The sequence below is a fragment of the Corvus moneduloides genome, chromosome W, assembly GCF_009650955.1.
Source record: "Corvus moneduloides isolate bCorMon1 chromosome W, bCorMon1.pri, whole genome shotgun sequence".
Lineage (NCBI taxonomy): Eukaryota > Metazoa > Chordata > Aves > Passeriformes > Corvidae > Corvus > Corvus moneduloides.
Window position 1 is genome coordinate 19,511,780 of NC_045510.1, and position 18,620 is coordinate 19,530,399.

Genomic DNA, 18,620 nt, shown 5'->3' on the forward strand with positions numbered 1-18,620 from the left:
CAGGGACGAACACAAATCCCGGGTGGCAGACGAGATGTATCCAGATGGGAAAACCCCACGGAGGCCCAGGCAGGCAGGGCGAGCAGGGCTACAGCGTAGCGAAAGCTCGAAGCAGCAGCGGGGCAGGGCAGCCACAGCCCGGCCTCCAGCAGGGCAGGGAAAGCGGCTTTTGGGGTCCCGGCGTTGTTTCCAGCAGGAAGAAAGAACGGCCGAAAGAAAGAAGCAGCAGCTCCTTTCTCTGCAGCTCCTCTCTCCAGACGCTCAGAGCGAACTGACCCCACACCCAGGTGTAGACAAAGGAGTAGCCAGGCCCGCCCCACCCCCCTTTTTGTCTTTCTTAAGTACAGCTATTTGTCCCCTAGCAACATGCCTATGGGAGAAAATTCCTTTAACTGGAAAAAAACAAAAACTAAACTAAAACCCCAACACCCCCTTCCTTACTTCACCTAGTATTGAAAACTATCATTTCATGGTCCCTGTGCCCAAGACAGCCTCTGACCACCCCATCTCCCACCAGCCCTTCTCTGTTCCTAAACAGCAGGTCTAGCAGGCCGTCACCCCTAGTAGGCTAGCTCACCACCTGTGTGAGGAATATGAGTAGATGATCTCAGAGGTTTTTTCCAACCTAAATGATTCTGTGATTCTTATGAGGATAGGCTGAGAGAGTTGGGCCTGTTCAGCCTCAAGAAGAGATGACTGAGAGAGCACCTCATCAATGTCTATAAGTATCTGAAGGGTGAGTGTCAAGAAGATGAAGCCAGGCTCTTCTCAGTGGTGCCAAGTAATAGGACAAGAGTCAGAAAGCAGAAACTGATGCACAGGAAGTTCCACCTATGTTACAGTGGGGATACTGTAACACGCATATCAAACAAGGAGTCCCGTGGAAAAGAAATATATATGGACAGATTCTTGATAGATGTTTCAGAGATGTTTATTTCTCCAGCCTCATGGCCGGGATCTGCCGAGGAACTCTTACAATCACCAGACCCAAGGGTCCTTCCCGCGCAGGGAAACACAGAACAACCAATGGGGAATGAGGCTGACCAGGGGCCAGGGAAACCCCGTCTCTGTCCCAGGGCCCCTCTCCCAGGGCTACATGGCAGGGGGAGGAGACCCCGACACACCTGAATATGAATAACTTCTTTACTGTGCAGGTGATGGGGCACTGGAACAGATTGTCCAGAGAGGTTGTAGAGTCTCCCTCACTGGAGATATTTAAGAACCATCTGGATGTAATTCTGTGCAACGTGCTCTAGGATGACTCTGCTTGAGCAGGGAGGTTGGACCAGATGACCCACTGTGATCCCTTCCAACCTGACACATTCTGTGATTCTGTGTCTTAAATTGCTTTCTCATACGTCTACCAGGAATTATTCTCTGTAGAGGCAGATGTCTCTGATATCAGATGTCCTCAAGGTTAAAAAGTATTTTAAGAAGTAATGAAAATGGGAATGTACCTGATTACTGCTGATTTGACACCTTATCTTAGATTTCAAGTAATGCTTTTTTTTTTTTTTTTTTTAAGAGTGGTATTTAAATTGTGATAGTTTTAAATATCTGAAGACACTTCTACAAATATTTATGGTGTTCTGGTGATTCAGTAAAAGCAGCACAGTTGTAAACAAAGCTATGCTTTTAATCCTTAACTAAATTGGATTACAATGAGATTTTGTTCAAAGGTTCTTCAGAGGAGTTGACATTGTACATAACTTGAGGTTTGATAACACAGTTGCCTAAGTGTTTGTTAATTAATAAGCTCAAAACTTCAGCTTCATGGATGCCAGGCACAAAGTCACATGCCTTTTTTTTAAGGCATATAAAAACATGACAATATATTACAGTATAAACAGTCTTGTTAAGTATACTTCAGTCAATGGAACAGTATAATGGAAGCAAATTCTACTCTGGTGTTGATGTTCTCATTGAATAATTTTCTTCCTCTTCTTCCCTCCCAGCTGCATGGAACAACTTCACTACAGACCAGTTAAGATTGTCTTGAATTTGCTGTATAGGAGACTTGACTTTTGATTTGTGGGCTTGGACTTTTTCTGAACTAAGCAGTTGGATAATACTGAAGTGACAGTTTCTTCCATGTGTTTTGCAAGACACAATAGGCATCATGTAACAGGCTCAGCAAATCATTTACTGATTTTGGAGAGTTTCGGGTTCACTATGTTCTAAATGGTTTTTCATTGTGATGTCCTTGTGTATTTTATCATGAGCTTTGGGAAATATAATTTATATTTTACAGTTGATAAACTTACAGTTGATGTAGGACAGAGGTCTGCTTGGTTGATTGATCTATCTTGAACAGTAACATAATAAATTAACTTCATTGTATTGGATGTCACTCCTGTATTTCAGAGCTTTCAGCCAACACAGCTGCCTTTGCTAAAAGCGCTGCCATGTTAGGTAATTCTGAGGACCACACTGCTCTATCTAGAGCTTTGTCTCAACTTGCAGAGGTTGAGGAGAAGATAGATCAGTTGCATCAAGAACAAGTTTTTGCTGATTTTTATGTCTTCTCAGAACTACTCGGTGACTACATTCGTCTTATTGCTGCAGTAAAAGTAAGTGCTGCTAGGAAAAATGTATAATTTCTGTGTTTAGTGTCACACTTTGCAGTTTGTATATTTAAGGTAAATGACCAAGTTGGATGGGGCTTTGAGCAACCTGATCTAATGGAAGCTGTCCCTGCCCATGGCAGAGGGGTTGGAACTAGATGATCTTTAAGGTTCCTTCCAACCCAAACCATTCTACCATTCTATGAATGTTTGTATGCATTTGCACACTTCATTATGCAGTTAAGACTTCCTGAGTTTTTGCTTGAAATTCCAATCAAGTAAAATGAATAAATCCACGACCAGTTATTCCCATGTTAAAAATTGTTGTGACAAAAAATGGGCATGGATTAATAGGATCCAGACAAAATCTAAATGGTGAATATCTTCTAATTAGATTAATGTTAATACCATACTAGTTAGGATGCTGTACATGTTTTTTTCAAGCTACTGATTTTTACACTATGCTCATAAAATGTTTTCAAGAACATAATTTGGCTATATTAGATAACCAATATTTTCAGTAAATAAGCAACAAATATTGCTTGAAGATTTACATCTCATTAAAGAAAGTATTCAATTTTGGTGTACAGTATAATTAGATTTTGACATGGGGAGGGGTTGCATTGGGTTTATGTGGCAAGGTTTTGGTAGCAGGGGACTACAGGGGTGACCTCTGTGAGAAGAGACCAGGCACAGCTGGTTCCAGACAGCTCCCCAATGGACCCACCATTGGTCAAAATAAAGTCAACCAGCAAAGCTGGTGGTACCTTTGTGAAAACACATTTAAGAAAGGACAAATTGCTGTTCAGCAGTATGTGTGTGTGCGGAGGAAGCGTAAGAAACAATCCTGCAGACACCAAGGTCAGAGAAGAAGGAGAGGGAGGAGGTGCTCCAGGTGCTTGCAGGTATTTCCCTGCAGCCTGTGGAAAGGACCACTCCTGAGCAAGTGGATATGCCCTGAAGAAAGCTTCAGTCCTGGAGAACCCACACGGGAGTAGGCTTCTGACAGGAACTGTGACCTGTGGAGAGGAGCCCACGCAGGAGCAGTCCTTGAAGGACTGCAGCCTGGGGGAAGGACTCATGCTGGAACAGGGAAAAAGTGTGAGGAGGAAGGAGTGTCAGAGAGGAACTATTGTGAACTGACTGCACATCTTCATCTTTCCTGCGTTGCTCAGGCAGGGGGAGGTAGAGGAGTTGGGAATGAAGGAGTGAAGTTGAGCCTGGGAAGAAGGAGGGAGGGGAGAGGTGTTTTAGTTTTTGCCTTTGTTTCTCATCATTCTATTCTGGTTTTAATTGTCAGTAAAATAATCTTCCCCAAGTTGAGTCAGTTTTGCCTGTGATGGTAATTGGTAAGTGCTCTCCCTGTCTTTATACTGACTCGTGAGCTTCTTTTCATCTTATTTTCTCCCCCTGTCCTGTTGAGGAGAGGGAATGAGAGAGCAGCTGTGGGTGAGAGTCTGGCAGCCAGCCAAGTGTCAATCCAGGGATGTCTTAGAATTTTATCCAGAAATATCTTTGAACTTGTCAAACTGTTGGGAAAATATTTTTATATTTTATATATATCCACTTGCATTATGTATATAGTTATAGTCTATCAAATACATAATATATAAAAAATGTATACTTTGATTCTACTACCTCCGTCCATTGTTAACAAAAATGTACTGCCAGTTATGCATATAGTCAATGAAAAGGTTTGCTAGAATCTGTATTTAGAGAAGCATTTGGGTATTATAGCATTTTACAGTGGTTGCTTTGGTAGGATTGCGATGGGACAAGGAAAAAAATGGTTTGGAGCATCAAGGTGTGTCTGCTCTAAAGAGGCTTCTTGAATACCCTCTTTTATTTTTAGATGGTATTTAGCTGTGCAAGGATGATGTCAAATTAAATCTAAGACACAGTGAAGTTTCTTTTGAGTATACTTGTTCCAGTTTTATCCAGAAATAACTTTTTCTAATAGGAATTTAGACAGCTTTAACAATTGCAATTGCTTAATAAATGCCCATACTTACAGGGAGTGTTTGATCATCGAATGAAATCCTGGCAGAAATGGCAAGATGCTCAGGTCACTTTACAAAAAAAACATGAAGCTGAAGCAAAGCTCCAACTTGCCAACAGACCTGATAAACTGCAGCAAGCTAAAGATGATATAAAAGAGGTAATGTTGTCAAGTACTAATATTATTCTGTCAGCCAAACTTTTTTTATTGATTCTTTCCCCATTACTGTACTATTTTATACAATTTTTTTTTCAAATCACATATTAACTATTTTCCATATTTACTGACTGGAATTTCTTTAAAATATGAGACAGGTATAATTGTTACCCATTCTGAGATATGTAAGGCAGTCAAATACTGTCTCTAAAGAGTCTGGGAGATGGGAAGAGGGGAACATGAGCAAGTTTAAAAATGATTTTAACTGTTGAAGATGACTTGGATAGTCAGAAGAACATCTCTTGGTTTCTAAAGCTAAAATCTACCTTAAAGGATTAACGGAGAACTGTTCTCATGTTTTGCTTGTGTATATATTTAACTTTTTTTAAATACACATATATTATAATTTCAGTAAAAATCCAAAATGTTGAAGTTTCATAGATTATACATTTTTTTTAACATGCTTCACTAAGGAGATTGAAGAGGTAGGACAGCTTAATTATTTAACATTATTGTATTCTAGTTATGAACCACTATTTTCTCATTAAATAATGGAGAACATCACTGCAGATTTCAATCTCATGCACTTTATTTTGTTTGGTTGCCTCATTCTTCACTAACTCAAGTTGCTTTGTTCTTTCTGCACTTCAATATATTTTACATACAGTGTTGAAGTTGCTCATTAACGTGGCTTTCTTATTTTCTTTAAAAACGCCCTTGTTGACTAGGAAAAAAAGTTACTCTTTTGTGACCACATTCTTGCTGGTTGACTCTCTTGACGTCATCCATCCACCACGCAGAAGTGAGCTGGAACTCATTGGCAAAACCAATTCCTGACTCTTTGGAGCAGTAGGGAATACTAAATGACCCTTTATTGTCCTTAATATAAAAAGAATTAAAGATTTTGTTCTTGAAGGATTTTTTTCCTACGTTATTGTGTGTTTAGAGAAGCTTGTTAAGTAAACCCAGAATTTGAATATGCTGGCAGAAAATTATTGCTTCCACTGAAATATATTCAGAGTTGCTGAATTCTTTAATAGTAGTCCTTTTGACAAAGATATTGAAAAGTGGAAGCCTATCCAGCTTGAGCTTCATCTGTGATTCAGTTCCTTTGTGCAGATGAAAGGTACAAGAGTAGTCCTCAAAACAGCATATAAAACAAGGGGGTGATTTTTCCTTGTCAGAAACTGTAAGATGGCAAAATCTCTGAAGTCTTGGACACCTCTAAGATGCTGTAATACGAAGGCACAAGTTATTTTAAAGCAGTCTTAATCTCTCTTTCCTAGACTGAATTTTATATAGTTTTAGTTATTAGCTAACTCTCTAGGCTGTGCACATATTAATGTTTCCCTGAAGCACATCGTGTTATGACTTATTGCATAGCTCCATAAATGTACATCTGAAAAGACATTAAGAGAATTTTGAATAAATACAGACTAAATACATAAATATCTCAAGATATTTATTTGAATAGATGTTCGTTACATATCACAACAGTAAGATAGCGCGGCACCACAAAATGCTCTTGTGATTAAATAGCACCACTAGATTGCTAGCAGGAATATATTATATTGGTGCATGTTGCTTCCTGGCTGCATTTTCTCTGAGGAAGATAGCTGTTACCAGATCTATTAGCTCCCATAATTCAGTTAGTATATTAACAGATACAGTTTCATTTTTATAATTTCTGTTAGCATGTATATGTCTGAAGTGTCAGGATGATAGCTTTTTTCATAATATACTTACACAGATGGTTTAAATTTAGCAATATAATAGTTACATAAAGGCAGGAGCAAAGGAAGGTCTAGTAATAATAAGATAATACAGCTGGTGATGCTTTCTTAATTGTGTAGCTGGATGTCTTTTGACATAAAATAAGGATAAACATGACCAAGTGTTGTGTTTTGTAGTGTTGATATTAATGCCTTGTTCCCAGTATGGCAAAACCCTACAAGCAACTTCACTTCCTCTAAATTTTCCTTCTGTGCTCCTCTTACCTGCATTTCTTTCTTCTTTTTTTTTTTTTAATTCCTGCTGTCTCTTAAACAATCCCCACTGAGCAAGAGAGTTTGTGTTTTGGCTTGCCTAAACAACATACATTCTGACCAATAAACACATCCCTGTTAGCTTGTCATCTGCAGGAGAAATATGGCAAAAATAACCATTTACTTGACCATAGGTGGGGATGAAGATTTGTTATATTTTCTCTCCTCTCTCCAGATGCAGAGGGGAGTGAGCAGCTTTTGTGGGTGCCTGGTATCTGGCCAGTGTTCAAGCCACGACACAAGGCAGCAAGTAATATAGTAACCATGGACTTCAGGAGAGCTAACTTTAGCCTTTTCAGGGAGCTTATTGGAAGAATCCCACAGTGTACCAGGGCATCTCATCCCCCCACAAGACCTTATCTGTTGTTTGTTAACCGGTCAGATAACTCAAACAGGACAAGCTGTCTTGTAGTGAGTTATATTGGTGCCATGGAGCTAACAACGGTCTGACATCTCCCAACTGCCAATAAACATCTTACTGTTGAAGTGAGATCTGGGAAGATAAGCTGGATTTCTGACTGACAGAGACCTCACTTTACAAACTATAAAAGCCACATGAAACTTTCACAAAGCAGAAATCTTCTATACATTTTCCTGGAAACGTGTGGAGTTTCTACCATGAGTAGGGATGCCTGATTTACACTTACTCCCCAGAGGTTAAGTGAAAAGACTCTGTGTACACTATTGCTATTTCGGTGGTAAGTTACATGGAACTCCTAATCAATACTATTTACTTTGCTAGCTTTAATACAGGTACCTTGATATCATGCACTGTTTTATGTTATGCTGTAATCTACTGGTAGTTCTTTCATTTTCATCTGTGTAGTAAGTAATTCTGATTAAGATTTTTCATCTGTTACCTCTTGTCTGTTTAATAAATAATTCATTTTTATAAATAAATCTGATTTGCCATCATTAGACCACATCATTAGGCCAGAGTGATTCCTTACATTTAAACTGTTGCCAAATCTGAGGCTAAGCCAGAGCTTGTCTGAAGCTTCCACTCGTGCCATGACACATGGGAACAAGCCCTGCAGGGAAAAGAGGTCCAAGAGAGTTGGTTGGTATTCAAGGATCACTTCTTCCAGGCAAAGAAATAAGGGGCAAGAGACCTGCATGGATGAATAAAGAACTCCTGTCATTACACAAGCATAAGCAGGAAACACAGGGGAGATGGAAGCCTGGACAGGTCACTTGGAGTGAATATAGAGAGGTTGTCAGAATAAGTAGAAATGAGACAAAGGCCAACACGCATCTGGAATTAAATCTGGGCAAAGATGTCAAGGACAGCAAGATGGGTTTCTTCAAATACATCGGTAACAAAAGGAAAACAAAGGATAATATGGACCCATTACTAAATGGAGGCGGTACCCTGGTAACAGAGGACACAGAGAAGGCAGAGTTACTGAATGCCTTCTTTGCCTTCACTGACAAAACCAGCCCTCAGGGATCTCTGACCCAGGAGATCAGGGTAAAGGAATCTTGGAAGGAAGACTTTCCCTTCGTCAAGGAGGATTGAGTCAGAGAACACCTAGGCAAACTTGACATCCACAAGTCCATGGGCCCTGACAGGATGCATCCAACACTGCTGAGCAAGCTGGTGGATATCATAGCAAGGCCACTCATGATCATCTTTGGAAGGTCATGGCAATCAGGAAAGGTGCCTGAGGACTGGAAGTAAGTGAATGGCACTTCAGTCTTCAAAAAGGGCAAGAAGGAGAACCCAGGGAACAACCATCCAGTCAGCCTCACATCAATTCCTGGAAAGGTGATGGAGTGCCTCATTCTGGAGCCATCTCTCCACACGGATGACAAGAAAGTGATCAGGAGTAGTCACCATAGAGTCACTAAAGGGCAATCGTGCTTGACCAACATGATTGCCTTCTACAATGAAACAACTACCTGGATGGATGAGGGGAAAGCAGTGGGTATTGTCTACCTCAACTTCAGCAAGGTTTTCAACACTGTCTCTCACAGTATACTCATAGGCAAATTCAGGAAGTGTGGACTGGATGAGTAGACAGTGAGGTGGATTGAGAACTGGCTGAATGGCAGATTCCAGAGGGTTGTAATTGGTGGCACAGGGCCTACTTGGAGGCCTGTCAATAGCCTCCAGGTTCAATAGGTTCAGTACCGGGCCCAGTATTGTTATTCATCAATGACTTGGACAAAGGGGCAGATGACTCCTCAGCAAGTTCGATGACAACACAAAACTGGGAGGAGTGGCCAATACCCCAGAGGGTTGTGCAGCCCTTCAGAAGGACCTCAACAGGTTGGAGAGACAGGCAGAAAAGAACTGTCTGAAATTCAACAAATGCAAGTACAGAGTCTTGTACCTTGGGAGGAATAACCCCATGCACCAGTTCAGGCTGGGGGCTGACCTGCTGGAAAGCAGCTCAGTGGAGAAGGAGCCTGATGGATAACAAGCAGTCCATGAGCCAGCAGTGTGCCCTTGTGGCCAAGAAGGCCAATGGTATCCTGGCATGCATTAGGAAGAGCATTGCCAGCGGGTCGAAGGAGGTGATTTTGCCCCTCTGCTCAGCCCTGGTGAGGTGCATCTAGTGCTGTGTCCAGTTCTGGGCTCCTCAGTACAAGAGAGACATCTCTTTTCCAGGCTGAATAATCCCAATTCTCTTATCCTTTCCTCATAGGAAAAGTGCTCCATCCCTCTAATCAACTTGGTGGCCTTCCTTTGGACCCACTCCAATGGGTCGATGTCCTTACTGCACTGGGGACTCCAGAGCTGGATGCAGCACTCCAGGTGGGGTCTCACCAGAGTGGAGTAGTAGAGGGGCAGAATCACCTCCCTCACCCTGCTGCCCACACTGCTTTGGATGCAACCCAGGATACAAATGGCTTTCTGGGCAGCAAGTGCACATTGCCGGCTCATGTCCAGCCTCTCCTCCACCAGCACCCTCAAGTCCTTTTCAGCAGGGCTGCTCTTGATTTGTTCATCCCCCAGCCTGTATTGATACTGGGGGTTGCCCTGACCCAGGTGAAGCACCTTGTCCTTTAGTTTGACCAGCAGGTCCCTACTCAGCCATGCTGGTCTCTTGCCTTCCGTGCTCAATTTCTTGCTACTAGGGAGTGCTGGCTCTTGTGCTCTATGGAAGACGTCCTTAAAGATCTGCCAGCTCTGTTCTACTCCCTTGACCCTGAGAGCAGTCTCCCAGGGGATCCTATTGACTATCTCATTGAAGAGCTGGAAGTTTGCTTTCCTTTCAGTTCAGGGGCCTAAATTTACTCCTTACCTGACCCATATCCTTCAGGACTGCAAACTCCACTAGTGCATGATCACTGCAGCCCAGGTTGCCGCCAATCTTGATATCCCCGATTAGCTAACTTGTGTTGGTGACCAATGCATCCACTATCACATCCCCTCTGGTAGGGCTGTCTATTACCTGGATCAGGAAGTTATCCTCCATGCATTCCAGGAGTCTTTTGGATTGTGTACAGCTCACCATGCTACGTTTACAGCAGATGTCAGGGTGGCTGAAGTCCACCAGCAGGACAAGGGCCTATAAGCATGATACCTCCTGTAGCTGGAGCAAGAAGGCTTCATCAACAGGTTCCCCTTGACTGGGCAGCCTGTAGTAGACACCAACCACAAGGTGCCCTTTGTTGCCTTGGTCTTATTCTGACCTACAGGTTTCCAACCCACAACTCTTCACACTCAATCTACCTCTTGATGTAGAGGGAAACCCATCTGCCTCTCCTTCCTCTCCCATCTCTTTTGAACAGCCTGTAGCTATCAATGGTCGCACTCCAGTCATTGGATTCATCCCACCAAGTTTCAGTAATTGCAACAAGGCCATAACTTTCTAGCAACACAGTGGCTTCCAGCTCCTCCTGTTTGTTGCCCATCCTGTGTGCATTGGTGTAAAGGCACCTCAGCTGGGCTGTCGGCCATGTCGCCTTCCTAGAGGAACACCCCTTCATTCCTGTGAGATATTTCCCTGGTGTTTCCCTGTTGGCTGTTGCCTCAGGAATCCCTGGCTCATCTCTGTAAGACTTCAAGTGTGCTTCAGTGTGACCAGCACATTTCAGAGTCACCAGCAGAGGGCCCTCACTAGCACCCTGTTCCTCTAATCTTTGCTTCTCATCCCACAGCTTGCCAGGGACAAGGCCTGATATTGTCCCACTCCCCTAGCACATCTAGTTTAAAGCCCTGCAAATGAGCCCCTCTAGTTCCCGGGCAAAGACTCTCCTCCCTTGCTGAGAACGGTGAATCCCATCTGATGCCAGCATGCACAGTGCTGTGTAGGCCATTCCACTATCAAAAACCCCAAAATGTTGGCAGTGACACCAGCTGCGAAGCCACGTATTAATAGACAGCCCATCTGTTTCTTCCAATGTTGCTGCCTTCAACTGGAAGTATAGAGAAGAATATAAATTGTGCCCCAGATTCCCTTACCAACCATCCCAAGGCCCTGAAATCCTTTTTGACTGCCCTCAGACTGTGTTGCCACTTCATCACCCCCTACATGAAAGATCAGTAATGGATAGTATTATAGCTGGTGAGGGGTCAGTAGCTCTGACCAAGGAAGCTGTGACCAGTCTGGAAAGATGATCCCAAAAGGAATCACCTTTCCGAGGCCTGGTGTCTTCCCTCAGCTGCTAGCTAGGAGGGCCTGTGCAGAAGCTGTCAGCTCTTTAGTGATTGTCAGCTCGTGATTTCAGCTTAGCTCTGCAGGGCAATCTCCAGGCCAGACCAGGGAGAGAGAGACGAGAGGCTCGTGTAGCTGTTCCGCACGAGGTAGCTTTATTGGTCCGTACTCCAGCGAAGGGGAGGCCAGGGATGGGCTCTCTCTGCCCTCGCAGGGGCAGAGGGCTAGCTTTATAGGGATACAGGGGGTGGGTGTAAGAGGGTAAAGGCCAATGGGCTACAAAGGATCTGCGTAGGGTCTCCCAGAGGATTCTGGGTTTGTCTTCTTCTCGCTGTAACTGAAAAAGTGGTTGCCTTTCCAGGGGAGTTCTGCTGGAAGATTTGAGCAATCTCCTTATCTCAGCAGACATCCCTCCAAGGCAGTGGCTGGGCATACCCCACAGGTAGTATATACAATATTATATAACGTCCATCAGGGGTCTGTATTAGGACCAGTGACATTAATGACATAGACAAAGATAGAGTGCACCCTCAGTAAATTTGCAGATGACACCAAGGTAAGTGGTGTGGTTGACACACCTGAAGGACGGGATGCCATCCAGAGGGACCTGGACAAGCTCGAGAAGTGGCCCATGGAATTCTCATGAGGTTTAACAAGACCAACTGCAAGATGCTGCACCTGGGTCAGAGCAACCCCCAGTATCAATACAAGCTGGGGGATGAACAAATCAAGAGCAGCCCTGCTGAAAAGGACTTGAGGGTGCTGGTGGAGGAGAGGCTGGACATGAGCCGGCAATGTGCACTTGCTGCCCAGAAAGCCATTTGTATCCTGGGTTGCATCCAAAGCAGTGTGGGCAGCAGGGTGAGGGAGGTGATTCTGCCCCTCTACTACTCCACTCTGGTGAGACCCCACCTGGAGTGCTGCATCCAGCTCTGGAGTCCCCAGTGCAGTAAGGACATCGACCCATTGGAGTGGGTCCAAAGGAAGGCCACCAAGTTGATTAGAGGGATGGAGCACTTTTCCTATGAGGAAAGGATAAGAGAATTGGGTTTGTTCAGCCTGAAAAGGAGAAGGCTTCAACGTGACCTATTTGTGGCCTTCCAGTATCTGAAGGGAGCCTACAAGAAAAATGGAGAGGGACTTTTAACAAGAGCATGTAGTGACAGGACATTTGAGAATGGTCTCAAACTAAAAGAGAATAGGTATAGATTAGATATTAAGAAAAAATTCTTTACTTTGATGGTGGTGAGGCATTGGAACTGGTTGCCTAGAGAAGTTGTGGATGCCCCATCCCTGGAAATGTCAAGGCCAGGCTGGATAGAGCTCTAAGCAACCTGGTCTAGTATAAGGTGTCCCTATTCTTGGTAGGGGGGGTTGGAACTAGATGATCTTTAAGATCCCTTCCAACCCAGGCCATTCTATGATTCTATAATAGCTCAAATACAAAAAAGATGGAGCTTCCCTCCACAGACAGAATCTGTGTAGCACGCCATGAGAGAAACACATCTGAGGTGCATCTGTTGCTGCATGATCACAGGGTTCCCACCATCTGAAGAGACATAAGATTTGCTCTTTTTATTCTTAGTAAAATGGCTATTTTATTAAGCCATTTGCTGTTGGGCCTTTCTTACTGAGATCCAGAAAGAACACATGAATATGTATATGAACTGACCTTTTAAAAATCACTTTTAGTCATATTAGACCTGCAGTACAGTACGTCAGATGCTTTCACAGCTGAATGCTGCTTGAATTTAAAAAAATGTCTTCCATAATAAAACTCAAACTCATTAAATCATTTATCCATCTTTTCTGTATTCCATTCACTTGCAACAATCTGGCTGCTAACATCTTACTTCTGCCTGGATCTCATCAATATTCAGTCCAGCCACCTTTTTTCTTAATTTAATATTTTCTAGCCAAAGGGGAATCTGCTTTCCTAAAATATATATTCCAGATGGCCCTACAGCTACAAAAAGCTGGTTTCGTATACTGAAGCTATATAACCAAATTAAAAATAAAGCTTTCTTGTACTAGTAAAGTGTTCCTAGCTTTTGTAGATCACAAGATCAGGTAATAGAAATACAAAACTAATAGGATTATCACTGAATTCCTAATTATTCTCCATTTCTCTTGAGGCTGTTTTAGAGAGTTTGCAAAGTAATCAATAAACTTGCTTATGACACAGTTAGAATGTAAGTTTAAATATATGCAAATATAAATTTGCTAAGTTAAGAACAAAGGTAATGGGCACATGTATATACTTATCTAGATAAAGCAGCCCAGAACTAAATGCTATGAAGTTTATTTCAAAATAATTACATCAGGGTACAAACAAAGATAAGATTAGGAATGTATTCAAAGCAGACTTCCAACTGACTCACTAATAGGAAAAGCATTAGCATTGAGAAGAAGTATTTAAAATCATGTTTTGTCACAATATATTCTAAACATTACATCTCCTTTCTTGAATAGTACATGCTTCTACACCTGTAATTGTGACAGTAACCATAATTCATGTGTAGGAAAAATAGGATGTAGAAAACCAACATCAAAGCAGTGACTGATCAAGGATTAAAAATAAGTGTCATTGACTGATTACTTATCAAAACTTTCATACATCTCTCTCCAAAACATCCAGTATTGTTAAACGTTAGAGCTCAAATCTTAGCCTAGTGAAATGCCAAGACTGATCCCATATGTCAGTTTCTCACCTTTTTTTTTAATAATAAAAAAAAGTCTTTTAATAAATAGAAATACCCTCCAGCTTGCAATATGATCTGAATTATCAGTCTTCATAATTGTAAAAAAGGACTGGGACAACTATAAATGGCTATGCAGTAGAAAACAAGTCTTTAACTTGCCTAGTGTTTTTAGACACACACAAAGTTGAATATTATTACATAACAAGCCATGCTCTATTACCATCAACAGAACAAGTTATTAAGTAGCTAATACTGCCACACTATGCAGCGACAGTACATATCACAGACAAACCTGTATTTAGTAATCAAACTTAACTAGAGTCCCACAAGAAAAAATCCTGTACATCACTGGCAAAATCTTAAGACATTTAAATTTAACTTTTCTACCAAATAAGCTTCTCAAACTGACATTGTTTTAGTATGTAATTCTTAATAGATCCATTAAAAAAATATGTATTATCAAGAGTGTAATAAAGTGTTTACTGCTCAGATGACAACACACAAATTTGGTGAAAAAAATCCCCAATTTTAATTTACTATTAAATTTAAACAAGACTCATCCACCCCTAAGAGAAGTCACATATCACATTAATTTCCCTAATAAACAAGATTAAATCTTCTACTTCCAGTTCAAAAAGAAAAGGCTACCCTACAAAACAGTTTTACAGTAATATTCAAGCAGTAGGTAGGTGTGTTAACAGCAGTAGAACAAATTTTGGACAAAAGTTTTGCTCAGCTGTTTTACCTTTTATAGTATGCCACTTTTCTTGCAAATTATTTCAAGTTCATAAATGACAGTATATTGCAGAAGATCATAGGACTTCAATTAAATAGGTGATCATTGAACCCAATAAAGAATGATTGACAAAGACTAGCAATACTCCTAATATCCAAAGGAAAATATTACTTAATGAATTTTTCAGAAAGTATATCTTCAGCAGGTTGAACAATGGCTAAGATTTACAATATTAAATTGCTTAAGCTTAAAATCAGAATTTCCATTGCAAGGGCACTGCTTCATATTTCCTTATAGATATGGAAATTACCTTTTACAGCATAAAAAGCTTTTCCTCCTCACAAAAGCACACCCCTTTAAGTCTAAGAAGAAAAGAGTCTATGCAGTCACATTAGAAGAAGAAAAAAAAAAGCAGTTACCAGCAAAGAAGTCTTCTCTATCATCATCTGGCATGGCTTCTGCTGGCTTTGGACCACTAGAGTTTGTGCTGAGGTCTTTTGTAGGAAGACTTGCTGGCTCTGGAGATGAAGAACTTGACTGTTAAATAAAAAGTGAAATAGCAGAGAACCAGTTGTCACATATCAGCATATAAGTCTTGCAATAAACATTCTTTCATTTCAAAGAAACAAGCAAGATGTACAGAAAGTAAGCCCAGTCAGCTATTTCCATTTCCTACAAAAAGAATGAACAAAGGATACAAACTAGTCAGCTGCTCTTTGTCAGGAAAAAAAACCCCAAACCATTTCCTCAAGTTTCATTTACATTAAAAACTGCTACAGAAATATCTAGAATAAGCTTGATAGCATTCTGAATGTAGTTTAATTATGAAGGTCTTTTTGGAAAGGCTTATATTTAGATTTTGTTTAGTAATTTTTTCTATGTAGAAAAAGTCTCTAAGTGCTTCTTACTAGTTTTTCAGAGATTAAGTGAACAAGTTATCTTAATTCAAACAATACACAGCTGCTTGCAGCCATAAGAAATTTCAAAGTTTCATTTTTACTGTTCATAATATACATGAAATTTATATTTTGTTGGAACAAAGGTAAGTTAACAAAATCTCCTCTTACAAAACAAATGCTAACACTGAAGCTATTTGGAAGAATTATTAGCAGTTTTACAGCTTTTCCACTGCTTAACTTAGCCAAATTATAGGTAAAAACAGAACAGCATGTCTTCTGTCAGGGGCAAAAAGAATGAAAGGGGAAAAAAAAGGGGGGGGGGGGAAGGGGGAAAAAAAGGGGGGAAATTGGTGGGGGGCAAGAACAGAAATTAATCATGCAAAAAGCAAGGTAACAGCTCCAAGATTAAAACAGTTAGGAACTCTCTTAAAGCACCATTAACCTTCACATAAATTGGATTTGGACCTCACTGTCACCTGCCATACTCTCCTCTTAGTTAATCAGCAAACAAACATATGATCAGGATTAAGTCATCTCTATTTTCATTTTAATAGAGCTGCCATTGCCATTTAGAAACAGCTACTTTATGAATATTATAGGACTACAGCAACACTCAAATGCATAAGTTTAATTAGACCCACACCATGTCAATCATTCTTCTCCAGACTAAGGTGCCCTGTACACTTAAACAATCTAGCTTTAAGATAGGGAGAAGTTCAAACTCAATCTTCATGGCCTCTTCCTTCCAAATTTGCTAGAAATTCACAAGAGCAGGGTTCTTTCCTAGGCACTCTATTTGATTAAAAGTAAAAACATGCTTTGTCTTCAAAGTGCCTCTTGGAGCAAGGAGGCTACCCTTTGCTACTTAACTACTTTCTTCCAAATAAACTGACCACAAAAGCAAAGCAGCACAACGGAGCTGTCAACCAAACCACTCAATATGGAGGAAGTGCATTTCTTCACCTTTTTTTCCCAGCTACAGAAGTTTTCAGTAACTATTTTTAATCATTAAGATGAGAACTTTTCATTGTTAGACTGTGGCTTAGGCATTAATTCTATCACATCTTAGGGGTTTAATTCAAGAGCACATCAATAAAGAAATTATTTATGTTTTATTGGTTTTTCTGAAAGTACAAAACAAGACTCCAATAATACACCCTGTACCACACACAGATATGCTTAAGTCCTATTAAAACAGTTCTTGACAACTGCAGGTGAACAAATCACATATGTTATTCCTTTACAGTATTTTTCCACAATTTTTTGTAGCATTGCACAAATTATCTATAAAAATTAAAAAAAAAAAAAAAAAAAAACCAACATTTTTAAACTACTTCAGAGAATGCAAGTGTCTTTGAAAAACACAGTTAAGAGCCTCTTTACTTAGTGATGTGACAGACAACAGAGCAAAATAGAAATACACAGTGATCCTATCATCAGGGGCAGGAAACTCTTCAGGAAGAGGAAGACATACAATTTTCTTTTTAAATGGTTAACTGTGTACAGGGCAAACAAAGTTTTTCCATATGAGCCTAGCAGGGGTGAAACATGGCTACAACTTAGAAAAAAGTTCCCATTTTAATGAAGATATGAGCATTTTTCAGAACTAGGAAGTATTTACATATTCAGTTGTAATGGAGTTTACTTATTAGACTCCTAACATGGAAAGCAAGAGTGATTTATAGATGCATTCACTACACAATTTTAGGTCTTTCAGACTCTCGATTTCTCTGAGCAATTGCAGGTGTGATACTTGAAAAAAAGACTTTTCCGTGGTTTGGTTTTGGGGTTTTTTTTTTTGACAGGAAAAAGACCTGAGAGGAACAACCGAGTCCACGCAGGGCTGAGGGCCCCAGCGGGCCCCTAGCGAGGTAACTCTCCCCACCAAATGACAAGGGCCAAGGAGCCGCCGCTCCCAGAAAAGAGGGCAACAGCTGGAGGCCGAGATGGGGTGGGAAGGGACTCCCGGTAATCGGAGAGAGCCCCCTGGGCACCTGCACCGTCACACTCCACCAAAGGGGTCTGGGCAACGACTGGGCCCCGCACTAACAGACTGCGCCAGGGAAGGAGAGAGGGCGGCTGTAGGACAGGCGGGTTCTCACCTCCAAAGTGGATACGGGGCTAGCAAAGACGTTCTTGCCATCCTCCACCACCTCGAAGTCAGCGGGACGTGCAACCGCCATCTTCCTCTTCAGCCTGGGTCATCAGTCCCACCCTCTCACGTAACACCTTGACCCCGCCTCCTCGCAACACGTGATCGAAAACGCTAGGAAGGGAAGGAGGGGGGAAAGGGTAGTACGCATGTCTATATCGTCACAGCTCCTTGTCTTTCCTGCTGCTGTAGGGGGAGTATCGCCGCGATTTGACTGGAATGGTGCTAGCCTCTCGCATTGTTGGGGTCGTGTGTATTCGTCTTCCTTCCTCCTTCTCCGCGGTCTCTCCTAGTAGGGCAAGACGGGAACGGAGAACTAGGGGGAGAGGAAGAGGGTTGTGAGTGTAAGTGCCTGTGCTTGCTGAAGGCTGCCCGCAGGCTCCATCGTGGGGGGGTTGCACACTGGCAGAACAATTTTTCGACCTTGCCCGGGGTGGGCTCTGTGGAAGCATTGGGATGGCTGTGTACCTGCCTACGCCTGACTGGGATTAATTTACCTGGTATGACCAAACCTGTAGATATAAATTCCTGCATCAATTGGGTTATACCATTACTAGTACAGCACTGCAAGCAACTTGCCCAGCTTTTGGTTTCCTTCCCCTTCCTACAAAAGGAGACAGCTGTAGGTGCACCATGTTAGGGCATCTAGATAAAGTGAGAAGCTAGATGTTTGCTGGTAGCTGTGATTTGAAATTGTTACTGTGAAAAAAAAATTTAATAACACTAGTAATTTTAGTCTAGATCCAACAAAGCTTTCCTT

General features: G+C 41.6%; 1 protein-coding gene across 1 annotated transcript in view; it reads right to left on the reverse strand.

Annotated features, from left to right (window-relative positions):
- The window catches only part of LOC116437392 (sorting nexin-2-like), a 133,843-nt gene extending 115,952 nt beyond the window's left edge, over nt 1-17,891 (reverse strand). Inside the window, exons 1-2 of the mRNA XM_032095058.1 lie at nt 17,811-17,891; nt 15,229-15,346 (exon numbers count right to left, since the gene is read on the reverse strand). Of these exons, the coding sequence (XP_031950949.1) occupies nt 15,229-15,346; nt 17,811-17,891 (199 nt within the window). The remainder of the gene's footprint in view (nt 1-15,228; nt 15,347-17,810) is intronic.
- Between the last annotated feature and the right edge of the window lie 729 nt (nt 17,892-18,620).